The sequence below is a fragment of the Protopterus annectens genome, chromosome 10.part0 (genome assembly GCF_019279795.1).
Source record: "Protopterus annectens isolate FY-2018-M chromosome 10.part0, PAN1.0, whole genome shotgun sequence".
Classification (NCBI taxonomy): domain Eukaryota; kingdom Metazoa; phylum Chordata; order Ceratodontiformes; family Protopteridae; genus Protopterus; species Protopterus annectens.
The window spans coordinates 1,520,363,925-1,520,390,471 of NC_056744.1; the positions used below are offsets into that span (position 1 = coordinate 1,520,363,925).

At 36.1% G+C, this 26,547-nt stretch overlaps 1 protein-coding gene across 4 annotated transcripts in view; it reads right to left on the minus strand.

Annotated features, from left to right (window-relative positions):
• The window catches only part of LOC122813703 (zinc-binding protein A33-like), a 596,671-nt gene that overhangs the window by 25,903 nt on the left and 544,221 nt on the right, over window positions 1-26,547 (minus strand). For all 4 annotated transcript variants that reach the window (XM_044086161.1, XM_044086160.1, XM_044086159.1 and 1 more), the window contains one exon: window positions 11,992-12,060. In XM_044086161.1, the coding sequence (XP_043942096.1) occupies window positions 11,992-12,060 (69 nt within the window). The remainder of the gene's footprint in view (window positions 1-11,991; window positions 12,061-26,547) is intronic.

Genomic DNA, 26,547 nt, shown 5'->3' on the forward strand with positions numbered 1-26,547 from the left:
TTCAGTGGAGGCTAGAGGAGAACTGCTCCAACACATAACCTCAAAAAAAAAAAAAAAAAAAACAAACAAACAAAAAAAAAACATGCTTCATTTAGAAAGATATCCAAGAAAAATTACAGCATTATATATATTGTCTCTGCAGTCTGAAAAGGGTATCCATGGTGGATTATATACAGTCAAAGCAACAATATCCTGAAATGTATACAGTATGTAGTGAGGAAAGGAAATCATATATTCACAATAACTTTTTGTGTATGTGTGAGAGTTATGGTAATAAAACAGGTCAAAGAGAGGAGTGAACAGTAGCAAGGAAGATATGTAGGTTAAAGGCTTATAGCAGTTAAAAGTGGGAAGAGACCATGGTGTCCAGTAAGACAGGTGGGTTTTGGGAGAAGGAGGGGAAGTAGATGAGGAAAAAAAATATGCTAGTGAGGGTTGATAAAAGCATTAGATTAATCAGTTTTTGATAAGGGCATAACTTGACTGGAGGGGTTGCATATGCATAGCAAAGTATCAGTGAGGTACTGTTATAGCTGCTTTTTAAAGATTATCACATTATTAGTTTGACTTAGCAAGAAGGAAAAAAAGTTGTGCAATCCCCTGAAGAAACTTCATGTTTTCATTAAATCGTTTAAGGACCCTAGCTGATGAAGAACCAAACAATGCCTACTTAACCAGGGGAGAGAATTCAGCATCTCAGAGAGCATTCAGTATCTCATCTTTGACATGCTCTGGAATTTCTGAGAATGAAGTCAGGAAAATCGTTCCATGACTGACCCAGTGGCAGCCGTCAAAGAAACAGCATGAGCAGTGCCCTAAAAAATTTTAGAAAGTGTTTGACTACCATGGACATACGATAAAAAATAATTCTGAGCTGTTCAAGTCTCTAAAAAAACAAAAAATGTCAGCCATTAATGTTTTGAAACTGTTGACTTAGATATGTGAGGTTAGCAGATCACTATTCTCAAGGCTAAGGTGAATGAAATATAAATGATCCAAGCATATTAAGGAATTTTCTTGTCTTATTATCAGGGATGAGGTTAGGGTTACTTGTAAGAATATAAAACTGACAGAATAAATTACTGCATAGTCTGTTCTGAGAGTTAAAAAGGGAAATTGAAAGTATGATGGCACAGTTTATCAGTTAGTGGTTGACTATAAGATTAATTAGTACTTGCAAGGACATCCAACTGAAATAAGTCTTTCATTCTGGTTATAGTAATTGAAAAAGACGATTCTTAAGCAAAGGAATCTTAAGAATATTCTTCCCTCAGAGACAGATTCCCCACTCTGACTCCAGAGGAGGAAACATGCTTAACTCTCTGTTTTCTTTTTCTCAGAAGAATCAAAATAAAAATGGAGCAGTTAATAGAACAATTCCTACCCTGAAACTAAACGCTGACGGTTGGAAAACAAAGAAACAATGTCCACTCCCTTCCCAAAAATGAGCAAAAGTACTAACTGACCAGCCACAGAGGACATGGCTCTCTCTCAGTCCCTATTGGCCCCCCAACAAGTACATAAAAACAACAAAGAAGACATGACAAGTGATCTAAGGAACTTGGAATGACCACGGTGGAATCACCCACCAGCAGCTGACAAAAGCAATAGCAGGTTAAAAAATGAAGCCTCTTAATTAACTTTTAGCGTCTTGTGACTCGGAAAAGGCATGAATACACTTCCATGTCTTTGCTGATAAAAGAGTGTGAAAATTGGATTGTGAAGTCTTGAATAGTTGGGCTTACCCCGTAACATAAAACTGAAATTTGAGGTAACATTTTTAAATGACAACCACCAAATGTATTAGCCCTAGTTAATACTAATCAGTTTTGACACAAAAGTAAATTTTTTTCTCACACAAAAATGTTACTTAGTAACAAATTTCTTTACAGAAGCCATGACTTGTTTTTTATCAGTAACAGCATTTAACAAATAACTAAGTATACCCATACAGAATAAATTAAGTTTTGAGGAAAATTATTTAATGACAGCCCTCAAAACCAGTTATGTGGCACTTAGCTACAAAATTGAATAGAAAAGTTGACATTTCACTGTGAAACAAATGTTACTTTACAGTGAAACCGTTAATTAAAAAAAGCCTTATTTGTTATACACACACACACATATATATATATATATATATATATATATATATATATATATATATATATATATAGAGAGAGAGAGAGGGGGGGGGGTCCCCTTCAAAGGATCGAACAAATCACTGATCTGTGAAGACCAGATGATCGAAGTTTTGAAATATCAAACCTTGTGAATGGAAATTGCCTTACAGTGTGAAACAGGAACTTTACCGTTCTCTCTCAGAGTTGGTATATATAAGTAGCAGGGGGTGTGGGGGCCACAGGGGGGCTTGTCCCCAGCAAAAGCATGAAATGAGAAGTTTTCAAATTTTACATATTTTTTTGTAAGGTTCGATATTTCAGAACTTTGATCCTCTGGTCTTTGATGATCAGAGGTTCAATATTCTGAAATTGTGATCCATTGAAGTAGAACACATGGTCAAATTTCACAAAGTCGAAGACCATATGGCTGAGATCATATGCTCATCTAAATACCAACCATGCAGAAAGGGCATCCCCGTACAGTGCGGAATGGGAAGATTTCCATCTTCTGCACTGACTGTAGTGCAATCTCGGAGTTGCTATATTTCATTTCGGGGATGTGTGGGGGCATAGCCCCCCTGCTAGCAATGTGAAAGTTAGTGTTTGTTTTGTTGTTTTTTGTTTTTTAACATGATCGAAATTTCAAAAGTTGATTATATGGTCTCGGTCATATGGTCTTCGGCTTTGCGAAATTTCGATCATGTATAGTAGACCCATACATACACATACATGGATCCCATTCAGAAGCTCGACTCTTCAGAAAGTTGAACCTGATATGGTTGTGACTATATGATCGACTTTTCAAAATGCCAAAGCTTTGGAATGGAGATTACGGTACAGTGGGGATTGGGCAGTTTACCCTTTTCCCCAATATACCGCAATCTTGGAGTTGTTGTATATAATATGCAGAAGGTGTGGGAGATGCAGGTGGGCTTGCCCCTGCAAAAATATAGATTTTTGTTGTTTTCTGAAGTTCATGAGCAGACAGGTGATCTGCTATGGCGACCCTTAACCGGGAAAAAGCCGAAAGAAAAAGAAAATTAGTCTCTGTAACTAAATGGTTATTTTCAACGATATTTAAAACGTGATTGTTTTCTTTATACTGTCTTATATCCTTGAAAATGCCTTCTTATTATCTGCTGTATGTACTGCAAGATCTTTCTCATATTCTACATTGCATTTTCCTAACAGGTTTTCTGTATTCCACTTCACTGTTATTATATGCATTTAAATTATCTTTGGTTAGATAGGAATTATATATATATATATATATATATATATATATATATATATATATATATATATATATATATATACTTTCCTGTTTCTCAGTTTCTCTAACTGCATATCAAACCTATTTCCTTTCCTTTAGTGTACATGGTATGTACGTATCCACATTTCACTTTATAACAATATAAAAAACTTTCCAAGAATCTAAATATCTGGCTGCTCTTGCAATCTTCCCATTTCCATTCTCTCAAATTGCTGCAACCCTTCATTTAACTTCAACATTTAAATTAGTTTCAGCATTATCTGGGGCACCCATAGGTTGTCAGCATTCATGATATATTTGGATCATGTATGAGTTTATTCCTCCTGGAACCTTAATAGGGTAAATATTACAGCTTCTAATGTTATCAACAGTTAACCTTGTATCGTGACTTATACGCTCATTTTTATCAGAACAGTCTTTAGTCAGTTAACATTCATCCACAGTTGTATCTAATATGTTTCAGAAATGATGCCCTAACATACTGTCTCTGCTTCCAATCACACAAAAACTGAAGAAAGGTCTTTCAGTGAGAGAAATTCAGTCCACTTGTATGTTTTACCTTATAGTTATCATATTTTTGAGAGTCAAGATATCAGTAGTAAATAAATTATTGATGAATCAAAATGGGTACATAGGAAATGTGGGTTACAGATAATTTCCTAGTGACTGAGAATTCCATTGTCAAAAAAACTGGCAGGTGTTCCTCACAAGATTTGACAGACAAAGGGGAGATGTTAGCATGCCTACCAAATACCACATATAGATAGATCAGTCTTAGAAGGTGATGCCCTGGACTGACAGACATGCTTAAACCCAGCTATGTGCCCCTGGACATTTTATGCTATCATTTACATATGAGTAAACATAGCTAGTCTTAAAAAGGCCTCTTAGGGCTGTTAGCCTAGTAATTGCCTATGAAACTACGAAAGATTGATAGGTCATTCATCAAGTTCACTTTTCAGAAATCCTTAGCTCTGCACAAAACAAGATATGCTATGTTTTCCAAATTACTAATACAAAGCCAATAGTTGATGCGTTACTAGTGCAAACTACTTGCAGAAAGAAACAAACTTTATGTAAAACAATAAAGCTGTTCAAAAAAGCAACAAATAATACAAAAAAAAATCCCTGATAGCCCCACATAGACAAAAGTTTGGTCATAATTGCTCACTCCCATTTACCTAACATTCGATATTCCACTCACTCAAGGCACTCCTTAAAATGAAGAACATCGACATCTGTGCAGTGACAGAGACCTGGTTCAAGGCTCCAGAGAGCAGCCCTGCATTACCAGGCTATAATTCATACCACACCTTTCGGCCACCTAACCTGGACCGAAACACTAAAGGCGGAGGCGTGTCCATATCCATTAAGGATATCCACACCTCCAGGCTAGTTGCTCAGCATAATGCATCTGAGATTATCCAAGTGCAACTAACTCTGGGCAAGACTGCAATCCAAATTCTAGCTTGTTACGGATACCCCACCATGCCCCAGGATTCCCACTCCTCATTTCTTGACACACTGGAAAATATTAGGGTACAACCCAACACCCTGATAATGGGTGATTTCAACTACCCCCACCATTAACTGGGAAAACTACTCATGTACCTACTCTTTTGCTCAACGTTTTCTGGAATTCATAAATTCCAGTGCCTTGGATCAACTTATCCACACCCCCAACAGGGGCAGCAATATCCTAGACCTGGTCATTACCAATATGGGCGACCAGTGTTCCATACCAGAGGTCAATTCCTCATTGGTCAGATCCGACCACAAGCTAATCACCCTAGACATCCACATCCCACCCCCACCCCCCATTAGGGAAACCACCATAAACAATTTCTCCAAAGCCAACTTCACGCTTCTTAACATAGAAGTGTCAAACTTCACGACACCCATGCAGAAGGACAATAGAGGAACGACTGTCGAATCCTAAACAAATGCACTTTATAAGCATAAAAAAGAGACAAGCAGGCACCCAACAAACACCAAGACGCAGATCTAAGGTAAGAAGGAGTCAAAACCAGCCAGCAGAGTCCATAAACCAATTTTAATAAAGAATAAAACACATGAATTTGGGTTCTCATGAATGCAGCCACATAAAACATAGCGTTTTCATTTTAAAACTTCAACAGATGTGGATCTAACAATCAAACTCAGGATTATATAGCATCCTGACAAACAAACTGGCCGATACAAAAAGACAAATTGTTAAGACATCATTATCATAAAACTCATAAATATTCATCACAAACCATGTTAAAAGGACTAAAAGGCTTCTTAAAATCATGTTAAAAATGCTAAAATACATTTAAAAATATCAATATTATAAATTATCTAAAAATGTAGATCACTTCTCCAAAAAAAAAAGTTTAACCAAATACTTAAATATTTTAATTAAAAAGCTGTATGAATGAATATGTATGTTATGTAAAATACCAGACTCAGCAGCAGTAAGTGAAGTATGAAAAGTAGTCACTTGGTGCCCTCAAGTGGACAAAGTGTAAATCACAGGCACAAGTATATGTATATACAAAATACACATACCACAAATTGACTGTGAAGTGCGGGTTTGTTAATGAACATTTTTATAACTTAGCTGCCCTTAATTTTAAGAGGGGAACAATGGATACACTTTCATTTAATCCTGGTGGAATGGTGGCCTGTAGAGTGATCTGCCACCAAAATTCTCTATATTCCACGCTCTCTTCCCATTGTCTCCCTCTTGTTCTTTCTTGATTCCTTCCAAGACAAAAAGTGTGAAACTAGCATTCATACAAACTAAGGAATGTTTATAAAGGGCATTAATTTCCTTTTTATTTGATATGTCATAATAATGTTCATATCTACGTCTTTTTAATTATAATGTAATGAAATTAATATTAAAATACAATTTCATCTATTTCAAAGGTGAATTTTATCATCAGATTAAAGGGGTGGCTATGGGCGCAGCATGTGCGCCCACTTATGCCAACCTAGTACTTGCTAAATGGAAGGAAAAATATGTTTTAAATTCTATGTACAAAGAATGTTGGAGTATTTACAGGAGGTTTTTGTATGATATTTGCATTTTTTGGATCGATGTTAAAGATAAAGTGCATGAATTTGTACAGTTTTTAAACAATAATACTTCCTTTTCAAATTCACATATAATGTTTCTGATGAAAAATTACAATACCTTGATATAGAAATATATAAAGAAAACCATTGCTTTAGTTCAAAGGTACATAGAAAAAGTACCTATTCTAACTCATTCTTGCATTTTGATAGCGCACATCCCTACCATTATAAGAAGAACATAGTCAAAGGGCAGCTCATGAGAGCTAGTAGAATGACTTCTAATAATGAGGAGCTTCAAAATGAATTCCTCAGAAATCTCTTTAGTGCAAGAGGCTACCCAAATGACGTGTTAGATGATGCTATGAAACAGGTACAGGAGGGTAGGCAAGACAAATTTAAACCCATTTTGGGTTTGCTGCCTGGAGTATGTGCTGACAAGAAGCATTACCAGAATGATGAGTATAGCAAAGCCATGGTATTAGAGTACAATGCTAGTACTGGTATAATCAGGAACAGAATGGAAAAAGTTCATCAGCCTCTCAGATTTAGAAAAAATATCAAAAATGGAGTTGAGGTTTGTGTATAAGAAATGTCCTAATTTGAAAAATGTTTTAGAAAATGATAAAGAGGCAAAACAATTTTAGAAAAAAGCTTGACATCTATAAATGTGGATGGTGTATACAATGTAATTATATAAGCAATGCTGCAGAAATAGTTTTAAACAGTAGAAACGTGACTTTGACTAGCAATGATTATTTTAACTGTGAATCCAGTGGACTGGTATATTTAGCCTTGTGTGAAAAATGTCAGTCTTTTTATGTGGGTAAGATGGAACATAAATTAATAACGAGTATATATGAACATTATTATGACATATCAAATAAAAAGGAAATTAATGCCCTTTATAAACATTCCTTAGTTTGTATGAATGCTAGTTTCACATTTTTTGTCTTGGAAGGCATCAAGAAAGAACAAGAGGGAGAACATGGGAAGAGAGCGTGGAATATAGAGAACTTTGGTGGCAGATCACTCTACAGGCCATCATTCGATCAGGATTAAATGAAAGTGTATCCATTGTTCCCCTCTTAAAATTAAGGGCAGCTAAGTTATAAAAATGTTCATTAACAAACCCGCACTTCACAGTCAATTTGTGGTATGTGTATTTTGTATATATTTATATATATATATATATATATATATATATATATATATATATATATATATATATATATATAAATATATACTTTTGTCTGTGATTTACACTTTGTCCACATGAGGGCACCAAATGACTACTTTTCATACATTATTCACTTACTACTGCTGAGTCTGGTATTTTACATAACATACATGTATTCATTCATACAGCTTTTTAATTAAAATATTTAAGTATTCAGTTAAACTTTTTTTTTTTTTTTTGGAGAAGTGAGCAAAATTTTTAGATAATTTATAATATTGATATTTTGAAATGTATTTTAGCATTTTTAACTTGATTTTAAGAAGCCTTTTAGTCCTTTTAACATGGTTTGTGATGAATATTTATGAGTTTTATGATAATGATGTCTTAACAATTTGTCTTTTTGTATTGGTCAGTTTGTTTGTCAGGATGCTATATAACCCTGAGTTTGACTGTTAGATCCATATCTGATGAAGTTTTAAAACGAAAACTCTATGTTTTATGTGGCTGCATTCATGTGTTTTATTCTTTATTAAAATTGGTTTATGGACTCTGCTGACTGGTTTTGACTCCTTGGTACCTTGGATCTGCACTTTACAAGCACTTACACGAGTGCATGGATTGTGCTTACCCAAACAGACCCAAGATGCTATCCTCCAAAAAAAGGAAGCCAATCTGGTGGTCCCCTGTCATAAACAAGCTCTACAACAGAAGAAAGAAACTGTTGCAAAAAAAAAGAGTAAAACCCCATGACTGGAGGAATTCCCTGGTCAGACTCAGTAAGAAGCTGAGATCCCTCATAAAATCCTCCAAAGCTAGTTATGAAAAGAAAATTGCCACTGATTCTAAAGGCAACCACAAAACATTCTATAGCTATGTCACAAATCTCAATGGCAACACTCAGATCTACTCTGAGTTACAGCACAATGGCACTAAATATACAGAACCAACTGATATTGCCAACATCCTGGCAGGTAGGTTCAGTGCTAACTTTACCCCTCTCTCATCCCTTACATGGCTCATCTCTATACTGGAAGAATGCAAAGTTCCTGTAATCATGGCTGCACAGGTAAAAACCACACTCTCCAAAGACAAGAAGACAACATCCATGGGACCTGAAAACATCCCAGGCTACGTTCTACATGAAATACAGAACAAACTGGCACCCTCACCTCAGGCTTTGTGCCCACTGAATGCTGCACAGTGAAAGTTATCCCACTCCACAAAGGGGAAGCCACCACGGACCCCAGGAACTACTGCCCCATTAGCCTGATGAGCCTGGTCTGCAAGGCCATGGAATGTATCATCATGGAACTTATAAACAATGACATTGGTAATCTCCAAACTCTAGGCCCCACATAGTTCGGGTTTGTAAAAGGCAGATCATGTCTCCTAAACCTGATAGACTTCTTTGAAGCAGTCACCAAAGCCACAGACGAGGGTAAGGTGGTTCACACAGCCTATCTAGATCTCACCAAGGCTTTCAACACCATCCCCCACTCTGGAATTATAGATAAACTCACTAAACTAGGTATAAATCCCTTTGTCACAAGATGGGTTGCCAACTGGCTCACTGACAGAACCCACACTGTGAAAGTAGCAGACCCCAACTCCGATTTCAGACCAGTGACAAGTGGAGTACTACAGGATTCAGTCCTGGGTCCTCTCCTGTTTCGTATCTACTTTTCTGAAGTACAGGCTAACACAGAAGGTCTTTGGCTAATGACGTTCGCAGATGACTGCAAACTAGGAGCCATAATCGAAACTCCTAATGATGTGGACATCCTACAAAAGGGCATCACTGAGACAGATGCCTGGTGTCAAAGCCATGGCCTCAAGCTCAATGCCAAAAAGTGCATTGTCATCCCTTTTGGTAAAAACTCTCTACCCATGAACTACCACATAGGCGGTAGTCTACTTAACACCGAAAGTATGATAAGAGACCTTGGGACACAGGTGGACAGTAGTCTCTCCTTTGATGATCACATTGCCACAGAAGTCAGGAAATCCTTCTATGTGGCGCACCTCATCACAAAAGGTTTCTCATCCAGAAAAAAGAGGTCATTGTTCCCCACTCATTAGACCCATTATAGAGTACAAAGCCCCTTTTGGTATGTACCTCACAAGACATCTACAACAACTGGAAAGGCCACAGAAATACCTCACAAAGAGGATTACTGGCCTCAAACAGATGCCCTACGCAGACCGCCTCAAAAAACTCCAGCTATACTCTATCGCATATCGCCTACTCAGAGGCGATCTCTGCCTAACATACAAAGCTATGTCAAATCCAGAGCTGTTGGATATGCTCCACTTAAAGAAATCCTATCCCTCCGATCTACACGCTCTAGGGACCTAAACCTTGTCACCACAATAAACAGAACATGCTGGAGGGATAGATTCCTGCCCCAGAGACTTCCCATACTTTGGAACAAACTACCTATCTATATCAAACAAAGCTCCTCATTAGCACTCTTCAAGAAAAATCTTGATGATTGGATGGGAAATAGGAAATTCACCCCGGGGATCCCTTCTGTGGCTCAGCTCAACAGTGTCACAAGAAAATAATTTTCTTGGGTGGCAAAAGCCAGGGTACCTTTTTGGTTAGGCTTATATAGGCCCCAGGGTCAATAGCCTAGTACCTACCTATGAACCTATGTATATCTGTTTAGCAGGGTAGTGCACTGATCTAAATGGGCCATTTGTAGGCACTTCCTGGGTGAATAGGATTGCATCAGAAATGTACAAAACATATTTAAAGATGCAAGGATATGCTAAAAAATAAATATATAGAAATTTACAGATGCAAGAACATACTACAAAATGAAGTTCCATAAGCAGTTAACAATGTCATAACATGGATGTAAAAATGGAATTATGCTCAGCAGAGCTTTATGGATAAGATGTGATATAAATAGGATACTCTGGACAGACAGGTATGTATCCCAGAGACTACTATGTTTATGGAGCAGGCTCCCCATCCATGTAAAGCAAAGTTCCTCCCTAACCCAATTCAAGTGCAACTTGGACAATTGGATGGGGAACAGGAAATTCATCCCTGATTTGGCACCTATGTTTCTAATGGACACAGGTAACCTGTAAATGGTTTATCTCCTGGACCCCCGCTTGTAAATGTTTCATCTCATAAACCCCTGCTTACACTTATCAAGGGTATCAGAACTTGTCAGAGATTTGGGATGCATGGCTAGGCTTAAAAAGGCCCTTGCGGTCATTAGACTAGAAAACACCTATGAACCTAACGATGGAGATGGATTTTGCTACAAGGATGTAGCATATCATTATACATAGAGGTATGAAGTCATTAGAAGCGCCAGATAAGAATAGTTGCAAAAAAGGATACCATGGGGAGAAGACAGAGAAATGGTGCGACAGGCATTCAGAGGGAAGAGAAGTAGAAAGAAGAAGTGTGAGAGCTGCAAAGAAGAGAGGGAATTAGGATGAATGAGAGGCAGCAAGTAAGGGGTATAATAAGATGAGAGAGGGAAGCATGAAACAGGGACAAAAGGGTCTGTGAGAGAGCTTCACGGTTCATGTAACGTGACCTGATTGAGTGCAGCTGCACTTTGCTTGGGTGAAGAGGTAGCCCTTGAGCTGTTGTCTAAAGTCAGAGTACTTTTGCATGCCTTGGACTGACAGAGAAATGGAGTCCTGCAGGTTAGATGCTAGGATGGAGAATGCATGGTCAGTGCAGTAGCATTTACTTTTTGAAGTTATTAAGATGGGTTGAGATTGAGAGATACCCCTGAGTTTATATGAGAGAGGGGATGATGTCTCGGAGGAAAGGGCTGTATGAATTTGTGATCCTAGTAGGAGGACAGCCCTCAAATGTACTGGGGGCCATTAACTTTGGCAAGAGTTAGGCAGTGGTGTTCATTATTTGGGGGGTTAGTAATGACCCTGCAGATTTTACTGGAGATGGTTGTAAGGTGGTGTTATTTTTCTTGAGGCTGTAGCTATAATGGGTAGACCATATTCAAGTTGCAGATAAGAGTATGCCATTGCCTATGGCAGCTTTGACTAATCATTCATAAGTGGATGTCTCAGATTATCCCAAATCACTGCAGGAAGGACAGTACAAACTAAAAAGTGAAACCAAAGCTGACCGAACAGCTACAGTGTTGGAGGACCCTGCTTTGCATCTGGGTGACATGGAGTTGTGAGGTAATAAGACATAAAATGTTCAGTAGTTAGTTAGACACAACACTGGGAAGAGAAATGAAAGACCCTGACTACTTTGTACATAATGACACTGTTGGAGAAATGTCACTGGTAATTTGGTCAGGAATTATATAGACTGAACCTTTACTTTCCAACAGAGGAGTCTGGATTAGATTTACCTCTTTCCTTGTTCTGCACTGGTTCCGTACTTTCAGGTTGGCTTGTTGCAGTGTCCTTTTCCCTGTGAACTGGAATAAACAATAAAGAATGAAAACAAAATTCTGATTATTAAATTGCCATTATGTTTTCCCCAGTTACAACTTGACAATCGCATGCTGGTCCTGGCCCTTTGGCATTACTGGGATTATATTAGGCTGCCACAATTAATTTCTCAGTACAAAAGGAATATATCTGGTGATCCTTTAAAATACTTAAAATAATGCATTTGTGCATTAGAGTTTACATCCCTGCTCCCTCATAGACATCAGTCCTTGGAACTTTTCATTATTCTGGGTTTAGCATAAAATTCAAAAATCCTTTGTCTTTTTCAGGGCAGAGCAAGAGCATTCCGATAAAACTCATTAAGACAGACTATGTGGTAATTAATGTCTGACTGCTTTAATGATTAGTGCGCCCCTACTTTAGGTACTCATCTGATAGTGAAGTGTCTTACTATGATTGTTAAATACAGCACTATAAAGCTTCAGTTTGATTAACTTTCTTTTCTTAATGACAGACTAATTAGTAAGCAGACCTGAAGATAACTGAAGCCATTTGTGATTGAGAAGTTGTAATGTTTTCCTTCACTTAGACAAATCCAGGGTTAAATCAATCTATTGCAGACTCTCCGGAGACCCACCTCCAAAAAGATAAGTTTAGTATTGGTGCATTACCCCAAGTCATTGCAAATAACTTTGAGTACAAAAGTAAAGTGATATCTCACCAAGTCTCTACTGAAAGAAGGCGTCTGCCAGCTGAACACATCAACAAACTCAAGTAAATACATTTTTCAGTACATGAAGGGAACTGCATTATTAATGGCTCTAAGAGATGCTTCCAGAAGCTCGACAGGGGAATAATACATAGGAGTAAGAATTACTGAAGAAACACAGAGGAAATAATTGTTCTCCAAGAGAAGAAAAGGCCAACAGACTCCACAGGGATTTAAAATATTTCAAGAATTTGGCACAGATTTTCTTTGGAGGAATATAAATTTCAAGTGCTTATCCCGGTATAATGTCTTTCTGCTGTAATAAAAATGTTATACACCTGAAATTCTAAATAAAGTAGTCGAAGGAAAAGAGTGATGCGTTGAGGTCATATTGTATCTGAGTGGTAATAAAGCATTATGTTACACAAGAAAACTAGATTACTGAAACCGAGTATAGAGAAGATGCAACGCAATCAATTGTGTCTCTGTCTAAGAACATCGCAAATCGCTACAGAGAATTTCACATCAGTCTCCAATAAGTGAAACAGACTACACCTTCAATATATCTATCAAGTATCTTGTTTCAAGGTCTCAAAAGAAAAATGTATTAGGATATGAATGACTTAAGCTAAACACCATGACAGGGAGTGGGCAGTTCAAAATTTTCCCCATAGTGAAGGTTATGTTTGGATATGAAAGTACAACACAAATAATTAAACTACAACCCCTTTCACCAGTAACACTACAAATTATGCATGACCCTACCATTATACAATGGCATTATTTTAGAAAGACACATTTTATTATATTTTTTAAACAGCATCAGTGTATATTGTTCCATCTATCTGCAATGACGAGGTTGCTCAGATGACTTTGAGATATACATGTGCCTAGGGATTTGTTAACATGTTTGTACTAAACTGCCAGACTGTACTTAGTGCCACTGTAAGTATGGTATTAAGACACAGATATATAAAATGTTTATTTCCATAGGGAATGGGTGCATTTTGTAAGAAAACAACATAAAATAACAGTTTTTAAGAAGTAATGTCATTTGTGGGGAGATTGTTTTACAACAAAAAATGTTTACGTGACTTACACTACGTATCAACAAGAAAAATTGTAGACATTGATTCAGGACTTTTCAGTAGCCTCAGTGATCAGTCTTTCGGTGTGGCTGCCAAGCATATTGGTCTGGGAAGGCAGGTTTTACTTCCTACCTAAAGATGCAAAGCACTGTAAGGGGGCAATGTTCTTACTGAACCATTTAACTTCTTTTTATTAAATTTTCAGGAAAACAAACTAGAAGAAAACTGCATATCAACATTTTTAATAAATTAACATTTCGGCAACAAGGACATTTTCAATTAAACATTCTATACAAAAAAAACAGCATATGGAGAATTGCAAAGAAATCACGCATAACTGTCAGTGTCAGTTAAATAACAGGCAAACATTGTCTTCCACATACCAGGCTTTTCACTATCAGGATTTAATTTAAGGTGTTTGATTATTCTTCTCAACAAGTTCAGAACCTCATTTTGGATCCTCCCATTATTTCATCTAATTTTAGTTTTCCATTCTTTTGTTAGTGCTGTCTTAACCACCAAAAGCAGTCCTAGGATTATACTCTTTTCTTGCATCTTCCATTCCTCTTTGAGCCTCCAACTCCAAATAGAAATAATTTCAAGATCAAGGTGCCTGGTTTTCATAAATGTGTTCCGCTGTTTCCTAATGCTGTCATGCATGTCCAAAACATATGTATCATTTTTTGCCTGCTGAGCCCATAACAGTTATTAGTAGAGGATACACCTTCTTTAAATAACTTTTGGGGAGTTAATATGATTGTCCAGTTCTTTACATTAAAATAATTATCCAAAGCTTCTACCCACCAGATTTAACTAAATCTCATATCCTCATGAATATCTGACTTCTTCTGCACTTTATAGATTGTATTCCTACTTCCTTTTGTGGAGTAGGTGTTTCTATTTAAGCTTTCCCTTCCCTTTCCTTACTTTACACCTACCTCTTAGTTCCAGGGAATGTGCTCTTTGCTTCTCGGCACTTCTTTTTAAAATAGCTCTAATAAAGACATTGTTTAATTGTGTGTGTGTGTGTGTGTGTGTGTGTGTGTGTGTGTGTGTGTGTGTGTGTGTGTGTGTGTGTGTGTGTATATATATATATATATATATATATATATATATATATATATATAAAGCACCAATGGGCTAGAATTGCGTTGGTTCTGTAACTGTTTCTTTTTTTAAAACAGCTTTATTGAAAACATTAATATAATGTACAAATATTTTGAAAAAAAATTGAATGTTAATTTTTTTAAAATGCAATAGTTAAAAAAGAAAAAAATTAATACATTAACGATAATAGCACAGTAAACTATGTACAATGATGTTCACTACACTATATATCGAATAACAGGATCAATTAATTTTAGTTTGGCAGAAGAAAAATGAAAACATAGAATAAAAGATTAAAGAAAAAGGGAAGATTACTGCAGTAATCATTTATCCAGTTCTTTAACTAATAATTTATGTGCATTTTCCCATTTGTAATATAATTTTGTATTTCTTGTAGATTTAGATTTGATAGTTAACATTTCTAACTTAGATATTTCGAAGAGAAGACCTTTAAAGTCCTTAAATGAGGGAACTGATAAGGAATTCCAATTTCCTGTAATTATTTCCCTGGCAATGAATAGTATAGACCAGAGCAAAGAATATTTGTTTTATTTATACAGTCTGGGACAGGTGTATTGAATAATTTAAGTGACTTTGTAAACATAAAATTGTCTGTAAAAATTGCCTGTAAAAAAAAAGTGTTAACTTCTTCCCAAAATTTCTTTAATAATACACAGTCATAAAATATATGATTCCAGTCAGCATTTGTTACTGGATTACATCTCCAGCAAACAACATCTTGTTTAGTTATTGTACTCATATTCTGAGGTGTGATGAAAGATTTATGTAAAAATCTCCATGTGAAGATTCTCCATTTAATGGAGGAAGTGGTTTTGCTGGCTGACTGAAGGAAATTAACTTTGTCTTTTTCTGAGGGAATAAAACTATTGATTACTGAAAATGAATTTCAATAGTTATCTGAGTATAACTCAAATCTTGTTTAATTGTTTTATAAATATATGATATACTATTTTTAACTGATAAATATTATAAGTGTATAAAATCAAATATTGAATACGTTTGGGCATTGAATTTTTAGCATTTGAGGGGATTAAATTAGCTTATCTAGAATATATTTTCTAAACTCTTGCAAATCTGACCAAAGTAGACAGTTAAGGTTATATACATCTATAAGAGCATTAATAAAGCTTGCCTTATTTTTATTTAACATTTGGTGCCAAAACATTAATTGTGTTTGTTTAAATAACAACATTTTAGAATGATCTGCAGGTAGAATTATACCTTGTGTATAGGCAATAGGGAAGATGAGGAACAGCCATTTTCAAAGATTCTAAACCTAAATATATAGTTTTTAAAGGCCCTTAAAATTAAAATTATATAAGTAGATTTAAGCATTTGAATGGAATAATTAGAAAAATACTCTCTCAAATTCCATATAAATGAATTATTTATTAACTGTGGTAGATGTTTGTTATTTTCGCTGTTAGTATTTTGGGATAAATTTAACATAATTTCCTTCCGTTTTGCAAAATACTCTCCATCTATAAGATAAACAACTGCTTTAATAACTGACAAAACTGAATAAAGTTCTAGATTTGGTAAAGATAGACCACCATTTTCCCAGCTATACTCATGATAGGACAATGCAAGTCTAGGCTTTATTGGATGCCATAAAAAGTTCTTAATCAGTGTGTTAAATTTTTTAATAAAAGAGCAAGATCATCTTTAGTTTTTCATCCATTGTAAATAAAACCGTGTTCCACTTATTAATTAGAGGCTCTATGATAGTTATACTTTCACTGTAAATTAGGTGTAAGATGTCTTTAATATTGGTTGCTATAATTATACCTAAATATGTTATTTGTTGGGACTGAGGTATATATTTTTTATATTGGTCTTGTACATTATAACTTTTGGAACCAATTAGAAGAATCTGTGTTTTAGAATTATTAAAACTAAGACCAGAACTTTTTTGAAATATATCCATATTTTAAACAATTCTTGCAAGGTAGGGTTAGTACTACCAAGAGTGATTAATACATCATCAGCAAACATTTGGATTTTTGATGTTTCATTACAATTTAACCTATATCCTTGTATATTATTGTTATCCCTTATTAGGTTAGCCCAAGGTTCCATAATTAATGTGAATAAAAGTGGAGATAGAGGGCAATCTTGTTTGGTTCCTTTTACAATGGGTATGTTCTGAGATATACTTGTACCTATTTTTATGTAGGCTTGACTTTCATTATATAATTGAGTTATAAGGTTAATAAAGCTATTAGAAAAGTTTAAGTCCTTCAGTAAGATAAAAAGATAGTTCTGATTAATTGAGTCGAAGGCACACTTAATATCTAAACTAACAGGAGTCAAATTATTCTTTAAGGCTTTTACTGATTCAATTAAAGTTATTTTCTTTTGATGTTATCATAAGAAGTTGTATTAATTATAAAACCTGTTTGATCCATATCTACCAGGGATGTTAACATTTTTTTAAGTCTATCAGCATAAATAGACATGAATATTTTATAATCTATGTTTAATAATGAAATGGGTCTATATGAAGCACATTTTACAGGATCTTTATCAGACTTTAGTATGGGAGAAATAAATGTGTACTTCCAAGAAGGAGGTATAATGTTGTTATTTTGAGCTATATTGAATACTATGTATAGGAGAGTTAATGCTTTAGCAGGCAAAATCTTATAGATTTCAGAAATTATACCATTGTTATCAGGAGCTTTATTTTGCTTAAGTTTGGTTATTGATCTTTTACTTCTTTAAAAGATATTTCTTTATCTATTAATTTTATTTCTGCTTCAGATAGTCTGTTCTTTATATTATTATGTATAAAATATTGAATATCATTTGTACTATTAATGCTATCATTGGGTTGGTTTAATTTAAAAAAAAATTTCTAAACTCACTTAATATATTCTCTATCAACACTTTATCCTTGTACAATAAGTACCAGTTCTTATTAAGAATAAATCTAACTTGGTCACTGTCATTACTAAATCTAGTAATAAAACTAGATTTATATGAATGATGAGTGACACCCTGATTTTCTACACTTACATTACTGTTACAGTCAGTTACTCTGTCCAATGAATTGGTAAACTGAATGTCATTAGGAGTGTTGGCTCTTACCCAACAATTATTTACAGGAGGGGAGCCAATTTAAAGAGTCTTCTTGAATCTAAGGAACCAAATGTTAATAATAGAATAAGAGGCACTTTCCATTGTGATGCCTGTAAAATGTGTAAACATGTCAAAATAGGTAACACATTCGAAATAGTAGGTAGAAAATACCAGGTTAAACATAAATTTGACTGTAATTCTAAAAGCATAATTTATTTAGCTGTCTGTAAAAACTGTCCCGCATTTTATGTGGGAAAAACAGATTGTAAATTTAAGGATAGAATTTACGAACATATGTACGCGGTTTCAGAGAATAAAAGTGACAATGCCTTAGCAAAACACATTATTACTAAAGTAGGCCACTCCTTTCAATTTCTAGCAATCGACCAGGTTGCTCATGATATCAGAGGGGGACCGACTTCATTGATATTAGAATGTTGTGAATTAGAATGGCAGCTGTCACTCAATGCATTTTCCTACCCAGGTCTTAATGACAATTGTAATATAGCCTGTTTACTCAAATTAAAGAGTTATTTGAGACAGTGAAACCAGTTTCAAATGATATATGTAGGTGGCTGTATTGGTTTAAATGCATTTTGGTTTAGTAATCATTATAGATTATTATTTATAAACACTTTGTATATACATTTACACTTTTACTATAACCTTAAAAAGATCAGTTTACTTTAATGAAGAGTTTATAGTAACTTTGTTATAGATGAAATTCTTAGTTCATTGTATATTTTCATCATTTTATTTTATTACATAGGTTATTTGTTTTGTGTTTGAGCACACTGACAATTCAACCTGTGGTGCTTTAAATTTTACTTATGCTTGTATCTTAATCAAGCTGATTGATTATACAATCATGCTGCTCAGAGGCAGACTTTTTAAATACGACTACATTTGTGTAACTGTTTTTACTTTCTGAAGAAATTGCTCGAGAGGAGTGATGAAAACGTTGTCTGTTTTAATAAACTGCTTATACGTTAAGTACCAGCGTGGATGGGACTATTGTTACTGGCTTCAGTACCTCCTTTTTTGTGTTTCGGTGGTGCAGCAGTTAGCATTTTCGCCTCACAACTAGAGGTTCTCCGGTTCAATTCTCGGCTGGGGTGCTTTCTGTGCGGAGTCTGCATGTCCTCCCTGTGGTTGCGTGGGTTTCCTCCAGGTGCTCCGGTTTCCTCCCACATCCCAAAGACATGCAGTAGGTGGATTGGACACTCTAAATTAGCCCTAGGTGTGAGTGTGTGCGTGTGTGTGCCTTCTGTGGAAGGTTGGGCGCCGGGCTGGCAACTCGACACCGTAAAACTCCACTGCCAGTCATGAGCAGACAGATGATCCGCTGTGGCGACCCCTAACCGGGAAAAGCCAAAAGAAGAACAAAAAGACATTATTCCAGAATTCACTTTGCCAAGACCAGTTTTCTGAAGTTACAGTAGTCCGAAACGGCACTTTGCCAAAACATAAAATACTGACAAGTTAATCACTAACACCTACAACACACACTAAAACAAATCCTCTCATTTTTCTCTAATTTTTGCAGGGGGCAAACCTTCATATGGGGGGCTCCACTTCCCCACACCCCTTGCAAATTATATATACCAACATTGAGATTGCACTGCAGTGACAACAAGGCTATACTTGTCCATCCATACTGTAGTGCTATGTACATTTACAATATTGGAGTGCTGTACATGTTTTGCTTGCCACAAAGTACATAGCTGTACACCTACCTGCATAACTGGTATGGTGCACTAGACAGCATGAAAGCAGATGTTTCATGGAAATGAAATTCGGCAAAGTGTCGTTTCGGACTACTGTAACTTCGGAGAACTGGTCTCAGCAAAGTAAATTTTGGAATAATGTAATTTCAGCAATTAGAATGGGATCCATGTATATATATATATATATATATATATATATATATATATATATATATATATATGTGTGTGTGTGTGTGTGTGTATGTATATATATATATATATATATATATATATATATATATATATATATACACACACACACACATATATATACACACACAATATAGCTGCGTGCACATATATTTATACACATGCATACAACAGATATAATACCTACACAAGGTATTAAACATATCAGAATAATTTGCAGAACAATGTACTCCATCTGCAATATTTTAATTATTTATTTATGTCCTTATGTATTTATTTATTAATTCATTCATTCTTCCTGTCACACGTTGACCAGCCCATTCATTCACAGTGGTCAAACGTTGGTCATAAGATGCTATCATCCAGGTAGCCATAAGGGTTTTTTTCTATCCCTATCCCTCTCCATCAGCCAAGATGCAGTTTCATGGAACCAATGGTTTGCTCTTTCTTCTCCTAGAGATATGCATATTGCCACATATGGCCCTCAAAGGCTACACCCTAGACTTTGCTAGTCATAGCTAAGCACACAACTGCATATTGTACCCACATGTAATGCACATCACTGCCCAATAGGTTTTGGGATTACAGCTGGACAGGCCTCCTCCTTCATCCAAGAATGGTGAGAATGCATTGGCTGCTCACTCCCATCCTCCCACTTTCAATCTTCCTGCAGAAAACCATCTTGGCTTTATCCTATTAGCCACAGAGCCAGCTGTTACGCGATTTTCTTATTAAACCATAACCAACAGATTTTAACCTTATGGCGGTATGATGATGGGGTACCGAGAGGTGGAGACAGGAAAAGCAGGTGTACTGCAATTATAAAAAGTATAAGCTGAGCTTGATGTTGAAGTTGTTTTCAACTTCATTATTAGCTAAAAAGCTGAAATGCCCTTCAGCATACATTCAGCCTCTGCTGTTTATAAGCCTGCTGACTCTTCTTAATAGCTTCTAGTCAGTCTGCACTCTGTTGTACTAAATGCAAGAAATATTTTCCTTCTGTATTAATACCTGCGCAAGTTTTCTTTGGACTGTGATACAGGTTGTGAACCCTCATGCATAGTTGTTTTGTTATTCTATTATGAGGTCTTGCCCTTATTTTTTATACCATGTCATATGTCATATGGCTGTAGTGATTCTGCAAGGTGAAGCAGCTCTGACCCTTGTATTTTGAACTAAGCCATGCTTGTTGTCAATACTTCAGAATGTATTTGTACAGGACAGAGCAGAATCATTAAAATCAAACAGGGAAATGATTGGGTATCAATCAGCTGCCATAAGAGCATTGCTTAGTTTTTTACTACTAAACACTTTTGATAGATATCATAGAAGAATGCTCTTCAGAAGCCTTTAAGTCATTCCCTCCAATAGAGCTCTGGTAGTTTTTACTGTAACTTCCAATGGGCGGAGCCTAAGCTTAGAGTCATATTATGTCCTTAACAAAGTCATATGTCCTCAAATTTCAAACATTCATATCTTTGGAACCAATGGGGTTACTAAAAAGTATAAATGGCAAACTCTTCCAACACAAACTATTTTATAGTGGTAGTATTCATTAGGTTCTAGATCTTAAACTGGATTTAATAAGTTATAGTAAATATATTTGTGACAAAGGGAAATACTGCCAGCCCAGCTAGCTAGAATTTTGCAAATAATTCTATGTCATTTGTGAATATTAATATGAATTATACAGAAATGTAACAGAAGGAGATACTACCAGCCCAGCCATCTGGAATTTTGTAAATAAGTATATGACATTTGAAAATGTTAATATGATTTATATAGATGTGTGACAGAAGGAGATACTGCCAGTCTAGCTATCTGGAATTTTGTAAGTGGTTATGTGTCATTTGTGAATGTCAACATGCTTCATGTAAGATGCTGGTGCTACAACTGTGTTAAAACTGTATGTTATGTACTGAGCTAAAATGTAGCCACAGCATGCCCTGCTGGCTTAGAACAGAAATGTATATGTTTTAAGAGTGGGAACTAGAACATAGAGGGTTAACTTGCAAAACTACAAGAAAATAGTTGAAATTAAATTGTTTTATGATTGTGCCATAAAAGTTAGTTTCAATGCAGCAAGGAGAGACAGGATGTCTAGAACTAGGGTGCCTTCTGCATTGTTTTGTAAGTGTTTTATTGTTTTATGTCTTCCAGTAGTTGCAAAAATCTGAGGGATATATATTTTTCACAGGGAGATGCTAAAATGCTGATATTTTCTGACAATGGGGGTTTAGCTTGGGAACTAACGTCAGGTGACAAAAAATGATGTCATCCAAGCAACCCAGCAGTAATATTTGATATTAATTTAAGAACTCTCTCAGAGAGAGTGTGTGTGGGGGGGGGGGGCATTTTTTATCTGTCTTTGACCTGACAACAACATCATCTAGAAGATTTTTTCACCACACATGCCTTGCTATGAGTACGTAAGTCTAGGGTACACTAATTTCCTTTAGATTCAGTAAGGAATATAGCAAAGATTAGTTTAGATGTTTTCTGTATTTACCTGAGACTGTCCTAAAATGTTGTTTTAAATATTTCCTGTGATTTTTGAACTCTGAAGTCAATGTGACAATTTATTGAGTATTTCCTTGTTCTTTTATTATTTATTATTAAATATATTTAAACCTATCTTTGTGGCTGATATTTGTGAGATATATTTAAACTATTAGAGTACTTGCATAACTATTTGATGACACTGTACAGGCCACTCCTAATAGCCTGGCTCTTGGTCAAACTACCATTTGGATTCATAGTAACATCACACAGTAGGATTGGACACACTTTGTTAAGGGTCTTAAATTAGCTGATAAGGGGTTCAGGGTGGAATAAGGGCCTTAAATTAGGTGATAAGGGGTTCTGGTGGCAGTGATAACTACCTTATAGTCTGAGCACAAGGGGGCATACCTAGTAAACCTGTGCCAGCCTTTCCCAGGTGTGTGTGTGTGTGTGTGTGTGTGTGTGTGTGTGTGTGTGTGTGTGTGTGTGTGTGTGTGTGTGTGTGTGTGTGTAAATCTCCAGGAGTGTGTGTGTGTCAGCTACTTGGGCAGGGACACGAAGCACTGGCTAGACAGAGAGATTTTTGAAGGACTTGGCTTGGAACCCTAGCTAAGGGCTCAACTCTATGGCTGTGCCAGTGAGGAGTCTTATTGGGGATCTGGAGAAAGAGGGAGAAAACAGCCTCAGACTGACTGTGGTCTCTGTGTGCTCTTAAGGGAAATTGCACTTTACTGCGTGTGTACTTGTCATCCTCCCAGTGTGTACATCCCCCACTGTTGCCAGTGGCAAGGATTGAGGCTCCTTGATTACTAGGCCAATGCAGGGGTGTCATAACATTAACAATTAAGTTTGTAATATTTTGTAAACGTACAATATCAGCAACCACTGAAGTTACACATATACTCTTGGCAGCAATTTATACATCCAGCTGACAGCTTTTCATGCTAGCTAAACAGTTCTGTCTGTGCTAATTAATTGTCGAGATATTTAGAAAAACATGACATTTATGACAATATAAATATTATATGAACAAAAATTAATCTCTTTACCTACACTAAAAAGAGGTCAACTGTCAACATGTTATATTTGCCATTACATAAGCATTAAGATGAAGTCTTTCAATACTTTGTATGTAACATGGTTTTGGAATTATTGATGCAAATATGAACAAGCAATATTTGATGCTTGCAGGCACCAGCAGGATGTAACTGCAGAGGCACCTGGAGTTGTCACTCCACTGTAATGAGTTAATGAGTATAATGAACCCAAATCTCGACTACTGGCAAATGGATAATTGGAATAATGCCAGGCCTTTACATTCTGTTTGAGGTAGTCCAGTTTGATAAAGGTTCAAATGACTGGGTCCATGCTGATGGGGACTGATACAAGTTAAAAATAAAAATAAAAAATAAGTTGATTTATGTCAGCATAAATTTCCTTACTGAAATGCTTGCATTTAAGGTCTCTTATTGCCATACCTTCCGCATTACAGTTCTTAGAGATCTACTCCATTGTAGACTCAATTAGCCTTAGAGGTGCCTCCTTTTCAAATGCCCAAATAAGGGCTGTCCTTTTTAAAAAGGGGCAGGTGGTAACCTTAAATTAGCTTAGCTGCTGATTATGGCTGAATAGAAATAATGTCTTAGTACTTTACTGCCTCTAGATTTGTCTATTATGAACAAAGACTCCTTATTTGCGCAAGTGTGTGTGTGTGTGTGTGTGTGTGTGTGTGTGTGTGTGTGTGTGTGTGTGTGTGTGTGTGTGTGTGTGCGCGTGTGTGTGTGTGTGTGTGTGTATGTGTGTGTGTGTGTGTGTATGTGTATGAGACCATGTGATGGACTAGTACAGCATGCAGTAGTACTTATCTGCCTTAAACCAGTTGAGTTTTGTGATAGGCTCCAGTCTCGAACAGGATAAATCAGGTATCAGAAAAAAAGTGTGAATGACTATTAATACCATAAAATGTTACAATTTTGAAAAGGTCATAGACAGCAAAAGTAAAGCCCATTCACAATTATTTAACAGCAAAGTTCATAATTTCAAGAACACAAAAAGATGAAATAGCTGAGGAACAGGTCAGATACCAACTATTAGATACATCAATTTAATAAAATAAAAAAATGTCAAATAAAGCTGCATTCTAAGTGCTTTAGTCTCCAAATTTGTTACTATGGAATCAAGAATAGTGCAAAGGTCAGAACAACAAAAAAGATGGACCAGTTTCCTCAAAATACTGATTTTTTTCTTTTTTTTTTTTTTAATAAAGTATTTTGAGGAAACTGGTCCATCTTTCTTATGGTTCCTGCTTTTGGACTTTAGTTCGTTGGTGGTTGCTCGGTTAGTCACACCTATCAGATAACAGAGCAGCAGATGGCCAGCATAAACTGCTGTAAAGTAGATGAAATTAAAGTAATTTTCTTTGTAAGCAACATACTCTGTAGGAAGGTTCAGCTTTTTAAAAATAGGTGGTAGGAAAAATAAAGAAATGCCTGATTTGTCTACTAACAGAAAACAAAAATACAAAGGATCAGAGATGTGCATACCTTTTACTGGACCAACAAATGTTTTGCAATTATTCAAACTTTCAGGTACTTTTACGCTGACACACACAGACACAATCACCCATGAGTTAGCTATCGGTGCTTAAGTCCCAAGCAGTCGAAAAGACTGTCTCAAAGCCAGGGACTAAAGCTCCTTGTAGCACAGCTAGGCTGCTGCTTCAGCTCAAACTCAAATATGAGTTCAGGCAAGCAGCTGTGGGGAGGGAGCACTGCTCACAGTCACACTTGAATATGAGTTTAGGCAAGCAGCTGTGGGGAGAGAGCACTGCTCACAGTCACACTTGAATATGAGTTTAGGCAAGCAGCTGTGGGGAGAGAGCACTGCTCACAGTCACACTTGAATATGAGTTTAGGCAAGTAGCTCTGGAAGAGAGCAGGAGGGAACTTTTAGGATTAGGGAGTGGGAAGTGTTTTAGCATTAAGGAGTAGAAGGAGGATTTATAGGTTAGGAAGTGTGAAAGGATTTTTACAGTGAAAAAGCGATTGTTGGATTTAAGTTTTAGGAGGTTGAAGTTTTAAGTTTAGGAAGCGATTGGGAACTTTAAGGATAGGAATAGCGGGAGTAGAAGTTTACAGTAAGGGAACAAAGAGTCAGGTTGGCAAATGGGTGGGAGTTTTAAGAATAGAGCTTAAGTTCTGGTATGGTTATGTAGTTTATATGATTGATTATTGGGAGGGCTATGTAGAAAAATGAGATGGTTTAGTGGAAGTAGATGGGTTAGTGGAAGGAGATGGGTTAGTGGAAGGAGATGGGTTAGTGGAAGGAGATGGGTTAGTGGAAGGAGATGGGTTAGTGGAAGGAGATGGGTTAGTGGAAGTAGATGGGTTAGTGGAAGGAGATGGGTTAGTGGAAGGAGATGGGTTAGTGGAAGTTAGAGCATTTGCTTTTTTATGCGGGTGATAGGGCAGCGAGCAGTTGTATTTTGAGCTACTAGCACAACAGCGTCTATAGCAGACCAGTCTCTCTCTCTCTCTCTGTCACAGATACACATACACACACACACACACACACACACACACACACACACACACACACACACACACACACACACACACACACACGTGAACATATGCATTTTGTTTGTCCCCGAGGTGTTGTCATACTAAGCATTCGAGATGCACATGTTATTCCCTTTTTTCACAGCAGCATTTTTCAAGTGTTTTTTTTAAGTTAATAAGAACGAAATTATGTACTTCCATTTCCAGGCACAGGAGAATATTTAGTCACTGTATCTAACATCAGTAATTTAATAACTCCCAAAGAAGGACTCTGATCATAAAATAAAATAAAATAAACCACACGAGAAGTAAAACCGAGCCTCACTTTTATTAAATTACAAAAGCTGTGACTAAGTGCTTTCACCCTACACTCCAAAGGGCATCATCAGAGTCACCATATTACTGAAAACACTTTCTTAAATACACTGTTAAATTAAGCAATTAAACAGTTACAAATACATTAATTATATAATTAAAAAACAATACCTTCTGATCTTATTGTTTACAAAAATCATAACCTCCATTCTTA